Genomic DNA, 14,688 nt, shown 5'->3' on the forward strand with positions numbered 1-14,688 from the left:
GGTGTTACTGCAAACCTTACTAGATTGTATCTCCACCATGCAAAGTTTCAAATCCTACTCATGTACATGTCGTTACTGCAAACCTTACTAAATTGTATCTCCACGATGCAAAGTTTCAAATCCTACTCATGTTCATGGTGTTACTGCAAACCTTTTTGATTGTATCTCCACCATGCAAAAATTCAAATCCTACTCATGTACATGGTGTTACTGCAAACCTTACTAGATTGTATCTCCACCATGCAAAGTTTAAATCCTACTCATGTACATGGTGTTACTGCTAACCTCTAGATTGTCTCCACCAAGCATATGTAGCCATTATTTCCTCAAAAACAAGCACTTTAAGTGGAGCGGTTTGTTTCACAAAGTGGAAAATAAATGATTTACTAAGAATAGTAACGGCACTGCTTGAGAATTGCAAGGGTCGTGGGTTCGAATCCCACCTGAGTAATAAGCCTTTGTTTTACTTTCACAGGACTCGGGAAAGCACTGAGTATACGGTGCTGACACACATCAGTGCATATGGTTAAAAAACAAAAATAATATTTAAAATAGTATGTTATGTAAAACACCAATGACTGTTTCACTTCAAATATTCCAAAGGCACAAAATGGCCGACTCACTCACCGATTACTAACTGGTATCCGTCAGATCACTAGATGCATCAACATTCAGGATCCATCGCTCAGCTCGATAGGTACCAGTGAAAGAGGTCACTGGGCCAACCGTTTGATTGATGATGCCTAGCATGCCTGCAGTGTCACCAGCTACACCGCTATCATTGCCATAGCCACGGGGACCAGTTAAGGAAACTATGGTGATATCGGACTGGGTGTTGTTGTCTTGGGTTTTGATGGCAACCGTGGAGTTGTGTAAAGAGATCTGGATACAGGAAAAATAGATACAAATATGAACAAAGTTGTTCTGCACTTTTAAAAATAACTTACAGAAGAATGGCTTAAGAGCAATACCGTTATGCATTTAATCCTACTTTATGTCGACATGGAAAGTGTGTTGTGTTTGCTTCTTATTCGTGACAATAATAATAAACTGTTTTTATATATAATGAATAGGGTAGATGGCCTTAGCTTTCGATCCAATCCGGACCTTCTTCAGAGGCATAAAACAAGTACAACTGTTTTTATATATATATAAGATTTGAGACAGTCTCCTGACGATGACTAGAGCAAGCTCGTCGAAACGTTAAGACCAATTCAAAACTGACTCCGCGACAGTACAGTTAATTACGATCCTATAAGCTAAAGTAGTAGTCCAGTTTATTTTCTATACCATCCGCCCTGGTAATAGTTAAAAAGCAGGACAGTTCTTTTCAGATCTGAGAAGTCTCCCGAACCTCCGATTACCTACTCCGCGGCAGTAGAATAAAGCAAGACAGTTCTCTAAGAAAAACTCTACCTGGCAAGTAGATAAACACATGGTGTTACCGCAAACCAAATATACAATGTTTTTATATTGCTCCCTTCACCGAATACAGGGTCCCGTGGCGATTTACAGAGACTCAAAATTTGAACAAATTAAGAAATACTTGTCCTAACTCAAGATAAGGCTAGCCTTAACTCTTTGTGAAAGCCATCATGGACATAACGTCATTGACCGAGGACACCACTCGAAATAAAAAAAATACAATGTATCTCACCAGAATGACTCTCTCTATCATGGATTGTCCAACCAGATGGACGTTCCAGTTGACCGGTTCAAATGACACCAATACAAGCACAACCCCTCTTCTCTCATCCGCCGACCTTTGACCTTCCACCATGACTTCCATGTCGCCAGCCGTAGGGGGAATGGTGTGACGGTTTCCCTCATACACGGCTAGGACGTGAACGCGGCATAGACTGTTATCATCGGCCAGACAGCTATAAGTCATTTGAGGTTCATCTTGGAAGGAAGGCATTGCGATCGCTGTTGGAGCATCGTGTTTAATTACGCATGATCCGTATCGAGCTGAACCATAAACAGATAAAGAAAGAAGATTTTCATCAAAAAAGCTTCATTTAAAATTCAACATAGTTGTAGATCTATACAATCAAACTAACCTGTGTAAAGTTTCTTTAAAGAAGGTGGTAGTGTTTTTTAAATATTGCCGAAAATCTGGAGCAGTTATGTCCACCTAGGAAGAATAATCTGCAATTGGAATGCACAATCTGAGGTAATGCTTCTCAGATTCAAATACTTTGTGATGAAGAGTGATATCTTTTCCCATAACCGCAGTAATAAGAATAATAAACGGCATTTTAAATACGCTCTGATCTAGCCGTAGCTGTAGCCGAATTCACCGCTTCGGACAGGACCTTAAGTCACTTACGCAGGCAAGTTGCTCTGGAATAGTAAGGCGATTCACAAGAGCAGAAGTCATCCTCACAAACGGCACTCACGTGGTATCCACCGACATGCTCACACGACCCCTGTATGCAAGGATTACGGAGTTCATGGGGAGGTGTACTCTGACGGGAGTTTAGCGGAGGTCGTGTCGGGTCGGGGGTCAAGAGGTCACTGGTATCCTCAAGGTCAGGAGACTGAGATGAATTCGTTGTAGAAGTCTCTGGAAGGAAGAAAGCATTGTGCCATATTGAAATTACATGCATCTTTTACTTAGGATTCGAAATGCCTCTAGCTACTGGGCAGTCTCAGTGGTCTAGTTGGTAAGACACTGCTCTAGAATTGCAAAGGGCGTGGGTCGAATCCCACCCGAGTAACATGCCTGTGATTTTGTTGTTCACAGAGGGAAAGTACCTAGTATACAGTGCTAACATACATAGGTGTATTAATACATTTTTCTTGGTTATGGACATTTTTAAAAGTTTCTAAACTATACAAAAATCGCAGGTACCCATTTATAGTAAAGTATCTTGCTCAAGGACACAAGTGTCGGGACTGGGATTCGAACCCACACCCTGATGACAAACCACCAGAATTTGAATTTGGTGGTCTAAGCTGCTCGGCCATGACACTTTTAATCTAAACAAATTATAAACTCAGAAAATCTTTCAGATTACCTCGTCTCCAAAAGCTGATTGACCTGTAAACTAATTCTTTAATAGTTTTATGCAAGTTCTTTACCATTGTGCTGAGCATTTTTTTCTTTGAGTAGTTCCTTGAGACGTTTAATTTCACGATCTTGTGTTGAGAGCTGACTCGTCATCTCGGACAATCTCTCTTGAAGACCTGAAAGAGTTGAAGACAAGAATGCCAAAAGTTATACAATGAAATGTATTACAAGATACAACAGCAAAATAAGTTTGTCCCGAGCATATTTCTTGGCATTAACAACCGAGAATAATATTTCTATTCCCCCTGGACGGGATGCCAGTCCATTGTAGGTTACTCCCCAGCTCTTGCTGGTACCTATTTGCACTCCTGTGTGGAGAGAAACAATTATGATAAAGTGCACAAGAACACAAGTGTAGATTTAGGAGTTCGGGAGACTAGTAAGTTCTAATAGTAACTGCCCTTCTTATTTCCTACTACCTGGGCGGCAAGTAGGAAATCGGCCGGGACTACGACCTTTGCTTAGTGGATCAAGGGGACTTCTCCTTATTAAGGGAACGTTACAGAATTGGTAAGAAACAAAAATCGTAAAGATCACAGATTTACATAAAACTTACACGGTCAAATGATGATGATAGTAGAAAACATCCCTTGAAATATTTCTGTCTGAAATTTCATATTTGATGAGAATTAAATAATCTAATTTTGTGTTTTGAGTTTATCGCTCAGTGAGCGATTTATTCATTTTTTGTTTTGGCATCGATGCAATGCAAAATTTGTAATCGGTTTTTCACTATTCTCTTGTGACCCAGATAGCCGATCGATCTCAATCTTCTACAGGTTTGTCAGTTTATGTATATTGTGGATTACATAGAGTGCTTACACTGCCAGCAACTTTTTGCAACTTTTTAACTTCAGCAGTGTCCACATTGCACAAGGGATCAATAGTTGATTTTATATAACACCCAAGCAGATCCTGGCCATTTGGTGGGAGGGTTGTCCGTCATGAAAAGGCAATTAAAACATACCATTGCATGCTACGTCATTTACCATGCATTTTTTGTTCCATTCACCATGCATTTTTTGTTTCATTTGATTTGTTCTATTGCACGGTGCGCACCACATAACTGCGCGCGCGCCTTTGATAATGCAGCAGAACAATTACTGCAAGGCACATACTACGTTACAGCGGAAAGAACATTCCATCAAAGTGCTTACACCATTGCTCTCATAAACAGTTATTGCTTGTATACTCATAGAGTTATATACAAGAACTAGAGGGCGCACTGGTAATGCTTCTTGCACAAACGCCACGGGACCGCAAGGAGACATGCACGCATGTACGCGCGCTGAATATGATTATGAAGTACATGTTGGAGTTTGTGTTTATTGAACGCTACGCGACGCCGTTTTGTCAACTTACAAAATGGCCGCACAAACACACGCTGTGCGATGCCCGTTTTGTCAACTTAGAAAATGGCCATATGCGCGCATGCCGGGTCGCGTATATAGGCCAGTGCGCCCTCTAGTTCTTATATATAATTCTATGTGTATACTCTACTCTACAAACCTGCGCATGTATCTGTGTCATCTCCAATGAGGTTGTTAATCCATTGTGTGAAGCGATGTACTCTGGTATAAACACCTGGTATGCGATGTCTAGCGCATCCAATACCCCAACTCACGAGACCAACCAAATACCAACGCTTGTTGTCCTAAAACAAAAGTAATTTGTAGCCATTAATTTAGATTATTGTACCAAATGTGTACCAAACTGGACAGAATAGTAAACTTAAAAAAAAGTTTTTTTCTTCTTTTTTTTAATTCAACTTTTTGAACTACTCTTTTTTTTTTAAACCTTACTGAAACTAAAGCGTATTAATTTATTGAATCCACAAAATAGCTATTTAAAATTGTAATTTGTTAATTAAATCTGCCAAACTTTAGACCTAGCATTTGTAACCCTTACCCCTAGGCCTATTGACCAGAAGGTGACCTCAATCCTCCCATGTCACTCCCTGGTCCCAGTGATAACCAACTGTTCTTTGGGCCTACAGCCCCCAGTCCTTCTGAATCCTTATTTTTTAGCAAAGAGGACAGAGACAAGGACTTAAGCAAGTTTACTAAACAATAACAACGGAAGTACCTTGATCACATAGCGTCAACCACATAGAATATTGATAAAACACTTCAATTTGACGACAATAAAGCAACAAGGAAGGAAATCAACATTCGAAAACAGAGTACTGAGCAATGAACAACGCACTGCTGATAAACTTAACAAATAGCTTAACAAAATGAGAACATAATAATAATTCTAATAAACAGTTTTTATATAGCGCAAAAATTACAGTCAAGTCTCAAAGTACTTTTGGAAAGTCAAAAGAGAGAAAAACCGGGACTGTTAAACACAAAAATTACAGAAAATACAGAAAGAACCACAAAATGCATACAATGAAAAATATAAGTTATTTCACAAAAAGTAATTATGAACAATGGTCGACTCTTTAGAGTTCTGGAACACTTGATGTCAGGCAATGCTAGATAGAGATAAACAAGATGAATGCAAAATAGAGAAGAATTTTGGAGGGGAAAGGTTCAGTAAATTACAGCAAAATAATTGATATAAAATATTTGAAAACACAATGATGAAGCACAGGAAATTATATCAACCAAGGGATATTTTTCAAAATTGAAGCAGCACAATTGGTCGAAGGAGATCACAAATAGTCCTTTACAATAAGGGCCATTCAAAAACAAAGAGACGACTTTCAAAATATTTGTTCTCACCCTGACAGCGAAGGGGCTTCCACTGTCTCCGAAACAGGAATCCCTTACCATTGGCCTCTCGTCTGAGACAGCGCAGAACATCCTGTTAGTAATGATGTCCCGATGTCGGGTGTTACACGTCTGCTGGTCCATCACTAACAGCCTCACCTGTCAAAACATCAATGTCAAACTGCTCTAGTTTTTAATCAGAAGTGACAATTGACAGTCCGTCAAATTTCAAAGGATTTTTTTGGCTCCGCAGCCCTGACATATTGCAAAAATATAGGCATCCTATATTTAAAGGTTGGTCAGAGAGTTTTGCCTATTTTGGAAGAAAATCTATTGGCACTTGAGAACATGTTCGAGTTTGAGTATACATTGCTAACACACATCGGTGTATGGGTAAAAACCAAAAATTAATATTCTTTATCCCCGATGCAAATTTAACATCTGTTATATCGTTGCGGTACCCGCTGCCAAAACATAGGGTTCGAACTGCCTCTAGCTTCCGGGCAACCTTGGTAGACTAGTTGGTAAGACACTGCTCTAGAATTGCAAGGGTCGGGGGTTCGAATCCCACCTGAGTAACATGCCTGTGATATTTTTTCACAGGACTCGGGAAAGAACTAAGTATACAGTGCTAACACACATCGATGTATGGGTTAAAACCAAAAATTAATACTCTCTGATGTTATTGTTACAATCAAACTTCTCCTAATTCTAAGCTATAAAGTATAAGTTATATCTACCCTCCTAAGATATCCGTTAGTAGCATGAGTGACCTCTTTTTTATCATGAAACTTCTTCTTTCTCTATTCTCGTCTATAAAGTATAAGTTATATCTACCCTTCTAAGATATCCGTTAGTAGTATGAGTGATCTCTTTTTTTATCATGAAACTTCTTCTTTCTCTATTCTTGTCTATAAATATAAGTTATATCTACCCTTCTAAGATATCTGGTCGTAGTGTGAGTGATCTCTTTTATTACCATGAAACTTCTTCTTTCTCTATTCTTGTCTATAAAGTATAAGTTATATCTACCCTTCTAAGATATCTGGTCGTAGTATGAGTGATCTCTTTTATTACCATGAAACTTCTTCTTTCTCTATTCTTATCTATAAAGTATAAGTTATATTTACCCTTCTAAGATATCTGGTAGTAGTATGAGTGATCTCTGCAGTGCGTCCCCACCCTGTGATGTAGCCTCTAGTGTGAGCTCGGAGTAGATTCATCGCCCTAATCTCACTGGGTAGACAAACTGTCAACATTCAAAAAGAAAACAATCTACAATAGTTTTAATTTCTGATTCACAAAAGTTGTTGTTTGGATCTTTAAGTATTGCATAAACTCAAAAGTATTCTTAATATTTGTGATCACTTGAACCAACGATATTAAAGACAGTGGACACTATTGGAAATTGTCAAAGACCAGTCTTCTCACTTGCTGTATCTATCTCAACATGCATAAAATAACAAACATGTGAACATTTGAGCTCAATCAGGCATCGAAGTTGCGAGATAAATATGAAAGAAAACACACCCTTGTCACACGAAGTTGTGTGCTTCTGATGCTTGATTTCGAGACCTGAAATTCTAAATCTGAGGTCTCAAAATCAAATTCGTAGAAAATAAGTTCTTTCTCGAAATTTATGTTACTTCAGAGGGAGCTGTTTCTCACAATGTTTTATAAAATCAACTTCTCCCATTACTCGTAGTCAAGAAAGGTTTTATGATAAACGTGTGTCCACTGCTTTTAAGGTAGTAATGATTCTATCTGTGAAAGTTTTCTTCATTATTCATTATCTATAACGTTGCGACTTTCTAAATTGATATCATTTCATTAAAAGCAAAATTAAAGGCAGTGGACACTATTGGTAATTACTCAAAATAATTATTAATTTAAAACCTTACTTGGTAAGGAGTAATGGGGAGCTGTTGATAGTATAAAACATTGTGAGAAACGGCTCCCTCTGAAGTAACGTAGTTTTTGATAAAGGAGTAATTTTCCATGAGTTTGATTTCGAGACCTCAGACACCATTCAGACACACAGAGTTGAACTCCATTGGGTTGAACCATGAGTTAAACCGACTTTAGTACTGTGTCTGAACGACCTCAAAGAGACATAACACATTCCCAGTCTTTGGCTCAAGGTCAAGAGGTACTCTTCCGTTATCCACTTACTAGGGACGATGAAATCGGTGTAGGTGACAGGCTGTCTGAGTTTCAAGAGGGTAATGTCTGAGTCAAACGTGTCCTTATCATATTCTGGATGAACAATAATCTGCTCCACTTGAAGGATTCTCTCAGATCCTTCTTCCTGTGAAGAAAATAAAGACGTTTAAGGTCATTTTAGAGGTAGTCCTTCAAAAAGGAATTATCAATTTAAACCAAGTCTAGAGATAAGTAGGATTTTAATTTTTGCATACTGGACAAACAACTCAGTAAGGTTTGCGGAGTAGGATTTGAAACTTGAAATCTGAAAAGCATTACTGACAGTAACGTTTCTTCCATTGTGTAGATTATTCTTCCTCTATGGACATAACCGCTCCAGATTTTTGACAATATCTCAGAAATGCTAGCACCTTTTGAAATGAAAGTTTTACACTCACAGGTTAGTTTTACGGTATATATATCTACAATTATACATAACTGAAACAACTAGTGGGTTCCAACTACCAAACATATACCATCCCTTTCAGGAGTCGAGATAGTTTTAAAAAAAAAAAAAAAAAAATATTGAAGTCTTATATTTCGCGCGTAACTACCAAACAAGTTACTCAAGGCGCCGAGTATATAGAAAGATAGGTTATTGCAGTGATGAATTCTGATTCTGAGATTTGGCACCTTATAAGGGTTTACTACGGCGCATACAGCAGCCACAGCCAGGAACACCGGGGCGAACCCCTTCTCTTTGTGATAAGTGCACTGGGTTCTTTTACATGCATTACACAACACATGGGACCAACAGCTTTACGTCCCATCTGAAGGACGAAGTAATGTGTCTTGTTTAAGGACACAAGTGTCACGGCTGGGGATTCAAACCCACACCCTGCTGATCAGAAACACCAGTTCGAATTCGGTGCTCTTAACCGCTCGGCCAAGACACTTCCATAGGTAAGCTCGAGTGCCAAGTAGTTATCCACATACCTGGAAGATGTCATATTCTCCAAGACGAACTTCCATATATTCCTTGATATCGTAATCAAATCTTACGAAACAATGGGCAGCGGTAAGCACCCAACGCTTGCTAAGTAACACCCCTCCACAGAAATGCTTGTTCTCTTTCTTGTTCCACAGTAAGGCCATCCACGGTGCCTGGCCCACTTCGGTTGTTTTCCCACCGACAACTTTCCCCCTGAGGCGAGGAATTCCACACTCGATGGGATCTGGAAACAAAATTTAAATAACTCTGTTTTACAAAGAGTAGGAAATATTAATTTAAAAAATAAAAGTTAAAACGTAAACTTAACTATAGGATACAGACAAAAGAAAGTTAAAATGTAACATTTAAATCCAAAAAATTAAAGTTAAAATGCAATGTTTAAATCAAGGAATTGAAAAAAAGAGAACTTGTAGAATAAAGACAAATCAGGACGATAAAAATGTTAACTTTAAATCACAAAAATGACAGTTAAATGCAACCATTAAATTAATGAATTAAAAGTTGAAATGCAACCTTTAAATCAAACATTTAGAGCAAGGAAATTCAGTTTAAAATGCAACTTTAAATCAAGGAAATCAAATTTAAAATGCAAACTGTACTATAGGATTTAAAGACAAATCGGGGAAATGGAAGTTAAAGAGGCAAATCACAGAAATGAAAATTAAAATACAACATTTAGGCCTACTGTAGATTAAAGGGTAAATCACAGAAATAAAAGTTATGTAACGTTTACTGTAGGATAAACAGATAAAGGCAAATGACAGAAATGAAAGTTAAAAATGCAACATTTGCTGTAGGATAAAGGCAAATGACAGAAATGAAAGTTAAAAATGCAACATTTGCTGTAGGATAAAGGCAAATGACAGAAATAAAAGTTAAAAATGCAACATTTGCTGTAGGATAAAGGCAAAAATTAATCAAAGAAATGAAAGTTAAATGCAACACTAACTATATATAGATAAAAAGGAAAATCACAAATCACAGAAATTAAAGTTTAATATGCAACATTTACTGCAATGTAAAGGCAAAATCACAGAAATAAAAGGAAAAATGCAAACTTTATGTAGGATAAAAGCAAATCACAGTAAATTAAAGTAAAAAATGCAATATTTAGGACAAAAGCAAATCACAGTATATGAAGTCAAAAATGCAAGACTTAGGATACAGGCAAATCACAGAAATGAAAGTTAAAATGCAAACTCTTCCGTTAGGCCAATACCTAGGAAAAAGGCAATAAAGGACAATTCAGACATGGTTTAAAGTCTTCAGGACTTCAAAGGTCAACATGAAACTTGGAAAGTCAATCAAATAAACCATTCAGAAACTCAAAGACAACTCTTCTGCCCCTACTGTGGCTTACAGAAGTCATCCAACTTGTTGAGATCCATAAGATAAACCTATGCAGGATGATGACATCATAAACTTAAGATGATGACATCTTGAGATGATTTTTCTTGGGACGACGACAACATATAGTAAGATATCGTCTTTTGATTTATTTCATCTTAGAATTTTGATATTATGAATGTAAGATGCAAGATGTTGACTTCCTGAGATAAATTATCTTGGGATGACGCCCTCCTTGAATGTAGGATGTCGACTTCCCAAGACAGTTCTTCACAGGAAGATACTGTCCTGAAAGACAACATTCAAGGCCTAGAATTTCATTTCGGAGAGGGCAAGGTCATTTTGGAAAGGGCACTTCCATCGGAAAACTTGAAATCTATGGGAAATTTCTGAAAGGGCACCAAGGCCAAGACATGGGGCAACAGAGGCAGGCCTGTATGCTTTAATTTTGAAAGGGCAAAGTTACCAAAGGCATTTTTCTCCTATATTATGAGGAAATTGTAAATTTCTACTTTACTTCAAGGGCACCAAGGCAATGACCATGGGGCATTGGGCAATGGACCCTTCCCATGAAATATGCTAATTACATTTACGCATGCGTACAGACCTTATTGGTTGGCAAACGCCATAGAGTTGTGCCCTAAGCAGACGCGCAATCGAGTCTGCGTCAAGCAGCCATTAGCCATATGTACAAAACAGCGCGATTTCCCTCATTTTGCCAACCAAAATGTTAGTGCACACGCGCTGTGTGCAATTTACATATTTCATGGGAAGGGTCTATTGTCTTCATTGTCTCCGTGAAGTATCAGGCCTGCGGAGGACATGGCCTCCATCGCCTATGTGTAATTCCAGGCTTGACATTGTACTTTTCAGGATGTCTTCATCCCGAGATGAATTATCTTGGGTGTCATCATCTCACATTTAAGATGTCACCATCTCGCAGTAAATTATCTCAGGATCTCAAGAAGTTGGATTGCCTAGATAGATCTTACAAATTGAAGAGTAACAGGCAATTTTACGTTTAGCTCGTTATTTTAAAGTCATAGAAAAATGCAAAAACAATAACCTGAACAAATGTGACTCACAGCTACGAAGTGGACGAACATCATCACTAGAGGGCGCCACATCCAAGTTGATCGTCTTCTGAACCATCATGTTTGTACTTTTTTGGACGCCAAAGCACAAATACTGGCCCCTGTCGTTGTAATCAGCATTTAGAATAAGAAGCCCCTCCCCCTTCATGATGTAAACACGCTTCTCTGCGTAGGCGTTTGATACTTCAATGGCTTTTCCATCTTTCTGCCAATCTATGAAGGTAGGGTTGAAGATGAGACACTCTAGAAAGACATCTTCCTCTGCCGAGACTGTCACATTTTCGTAGATCTCTGCAATTAATTAACAAAGATATCAATCGACAAAATTTAAGAACCACAAACATAGGGCTAGCTAGATAAGTTCAGTTGATTAAGCCCCGGCACGTCAGCCCGGAGCTCGTTTGTTCAATCCCACTCTAATCGATGTTTCTAGACGTTCAAGTTCAAACAACCCCAAACTGTTATTCAACAAAATTAAAATCTAAAAAGGTAGGGTACTTTGGTAATGACCCCAGCATTACATTGACTGGCTGGAGGTAGTTGCGATAACATAACCCTCCTCCTCCATACGGCCGTAAGGAAAGAGAGTTAAATGTTATGTTATGTTATCGCAACTGAACTAGACTAGCATGAGTGACTGGAGGGTAATGAACAATGTGTAACTGTAAAATTTGTTCACACTTTTTCGTACAAAAATTCAGGAAAAATCAATTGGTAAACAAATATCTGAAGCGTTCAACAACTTAAATTAAAAACAAAGTAAAAAATGTTGTTATCAATATAAAACACAACAGAGCAATGCATAAGTTTCCACATAAGGTAAAAATTAACACTCAGTTGTACATCATTTAGTTTTCTCATAGAGTAAGGACAGAGTCAGAGACCAAACAACCGAGACTGTGGTGTGTTAGGATATTTTAACCGGTGTGGTTTTACAGGCACAACGCAATGGGTATTATTTCCCTTCATCATGATCGAGTACTTACCTGTAAAAAAATCGCCTTCAACTTGAAGTGAATGGCAAACTTGACCCAGCAATGTCACCAGAAACATCAAATTATAAATTTGATGACACAACATCTCCGTCCTCAACATGGTGAATAAATTAACTTTCGAATTTATACCAAGCAAGATTTAGTTGTTTAGTGGACAAACATGCACGACCTCGACTCAAAAACTTTTCCACGGCCATGTGATTTGAACTTCACACATCGTGCTCAAAAATGGGCACACGAAAAGACCTGTCACACTCACCACCACAGTGCCACGACAAGTTACATGGTTGAAGAACGAAGCACAAAAATGCCTTGTTTTGTCAAAACTTTCCCTGAACCCTGCCACACAATGGTACGAGAATAATCAACAAACAAAGTACTTGACTTCAAAAGGCTGTCAAAAGAAGAGGCCAAGGTCACAAACAAAACAAGATTGTCCATGTCGAGAGGATGGAGTGCACACATGTCTTTTGGCATAGTTAAGCGATTTGCTCAATCTTCAGAATGCGCACAATTTTGCACAATCTGCAAATGACGTATGAAGATTGAGCGCGTATTCACAAAATGAGCGTCGCAATCTGCAGATTGGGCAAATCCCTAAAATGCGCTTATCACACACACAGCTCCGTGACCTAGTTTGACCTCTTTGTTTTTAAAGGGGCGGGAGGAGGGGGGGGCGGTGGTCTGTCCAGCTTTTTCACTCAACCATAATATTTCAAATAAAACATGGATGCTTTTCAAAACTAAACTCACCAACTTGGCAATTTGGAGACTTTTTACTGGTCTTGCTCAAAATAATTGTTAGCATAACAACTTTGATAGCGTTCAATGGAGAGCTACTGGTTGTATAAAACCATGGAGGTAGAATTAGAAGCGCCTCCCTCTGTGGTAACGTAGTTTTCAAGAAGTTATTTTCCACTAAAATATTTGAATTTGATTTTGAGACCTCAGGATTCGATTTTGAGGTCTCGAAATCAAGCATTTGAAAGCTCACAATTTCGTGTGAGAAGGGTGTTTTTTCTTCCATTATCTCGCAACTTTGACGACCAATATCAAGTTCAAATTGTCCCAGGTTTGTTATTTTGTGCATATGCTGAGATACACCAAGTGAGAAGACTGGTCTTTGACAACTACCAAAGGTTTCCAGTGTCTTTAAAGACAGAAGGGACTGATATTGCCTTTATTAAATAATAAATGGGCATCTTATAATACAAACTTGACACTCCATCAAACCAATTTGACATTCCTGCTTCCAACTCACAAGTTTATGCCAACTCTTTTTTCCCCCAAAACCATCAAGTCTTACAACAACCTACAGCTGTCAACCATTCTCCCTTAATCCACCCTCTGCCACCTCTGCAGTCAAAACTCTTTCATAGATAACTTTTTTGAGGAAAAACAACCAAGAACCGTCAAAATTTCCTCAAAGTAACTCTTAAGGAACCTAAAAAACAGTTCCAAATCCACCCGAAAAACCAAACACCATTTATTTGATTGTTCCCTCAACTACTAAAAACTTCTAAAAGTAACTGAGACTTTAACAAGTTTCTTCTGTTGAGCTATTTTTAATTCATTCTTTAAGTTTAATATGTACATCTAATGGGAGACTTTCTGGGACGATAGAGGGCAGCAGACTTACCGGGTAAATCCATTGTTCTCAGAATTATGCGCATGTTCAGAACTACGTAAACAATGGAAATTTACCCGGTATGTCTGCTGCCGCCTAGCGTTGGAAAGTCTCCTATTGGATTTGATCAATTTCTTGACAGTAACAAAGTAGGTAAACAAAATTAAGAATGATATTACTGTTAGTTTAGAAAAGTTTTTAAAGCATCAGATACATTTATACACAAACGGAAATAATTTTGTCTGACTTTATTTTAATAAAAACCACTGTTTCCAACGGAATTATTTGTGAACAGTATGAATTAAATCTTCCACCTGGAATAGCAGCATTTTGTAAGGGACAATCTCTCAGATAAGAATTCATAATTTGGTGTTGAACAAAGAAAAATGTACTTTCTAGTTGATTTCAGTTTTTTAAAAGTGATGAACTTTAAGGGTATCAAAACAATACTCAAAATTTGGTAGTTGACCCATGCACGTCATGAGTTGATTTATATGGAAAATTTTTGTTTCTTAGTACATTATAGATGGACATTTGCATCGCAGATAACGAATATTAATTTTGGTTTTACCCGTATACACTGATGTGTGTTGGCACTGTGTACTCTCCCGAGCTCTGTGAAAAACAAATCACAGGCTTATTACTCGGGCGAGATTCGAACCCACGACCTTTGCAATTCTA

General features: G+C 38.1%; 1 protein-coding gene across 3 annotated transcripts; it reads right to left on the bottom strand.

The window, feature by feature from the left end:
* Nucleotides 1-480: 480 nt before the first annotated feature.
* Nucleotides 481-12,845, bottom strand: LOC117291111. 3 transcript variants are annotated; one of them, XM_033772641.1, is made up of 11 exons: nucleotides 12,372-12,845; nucleotides 11,377-11,676; nucleotides 8,929-9,167; nucleotides 7,963-8,098; nucleotides 6,921-7,039; nucleotides 5,851-5,949; nucleotides 4,583-4,727; nucleotides 3,085-3,189; nucleotides 2,330-2,566; nucleotides 1,658-1,968; nucleotides 481-882 (listed from the first exon to the last, which is right to left on the bottom strand). In XM_033772641.1, exons 1-11 carry the CDS (start codon nucleotides 12,478-12,480, stop codon nucleotides 634-636), a joined length of 2,049 nt encoding a protein of 682 aa, XP_033628532.1. In that variant the 5' UTR covers nucleotides 12,481-12,845; the 3' UTR covers nucleotides 481-633. The 3 variants fall into 3 exon arrangements, with proteins under 3 accessions (XP_033628532.1, XP_033628531.1, XP_033628533.1); XM_033772640.1 differs by having other exon boundaries at nucleotides 5,803-5,949; XM_033772642.1 differs by lacking the exon at nucleotides 12,372-12,845 and having other exon boundaries at nucleotides 5,803-5,949; nucleotides 11,358-11,417.
* Between the last annotated feature and the right edge of the window lie 1,843 nt (nucleotides 12,846-14,688).

This window comes from Asterias rubens, chromosome 6 (assembly GCF_902459465.1).
Source record: "Asterias rubens chromosome 6, eAstRub1.3, whole genome shotgun sequence".
Taxonomy (NCBI): domain Eukaryota; kingdom Metazoa; phylum Echinodermata; class Asteroidea; order Forcipulatida; family Asteriidae; genus Asterias; species Asterias rubens.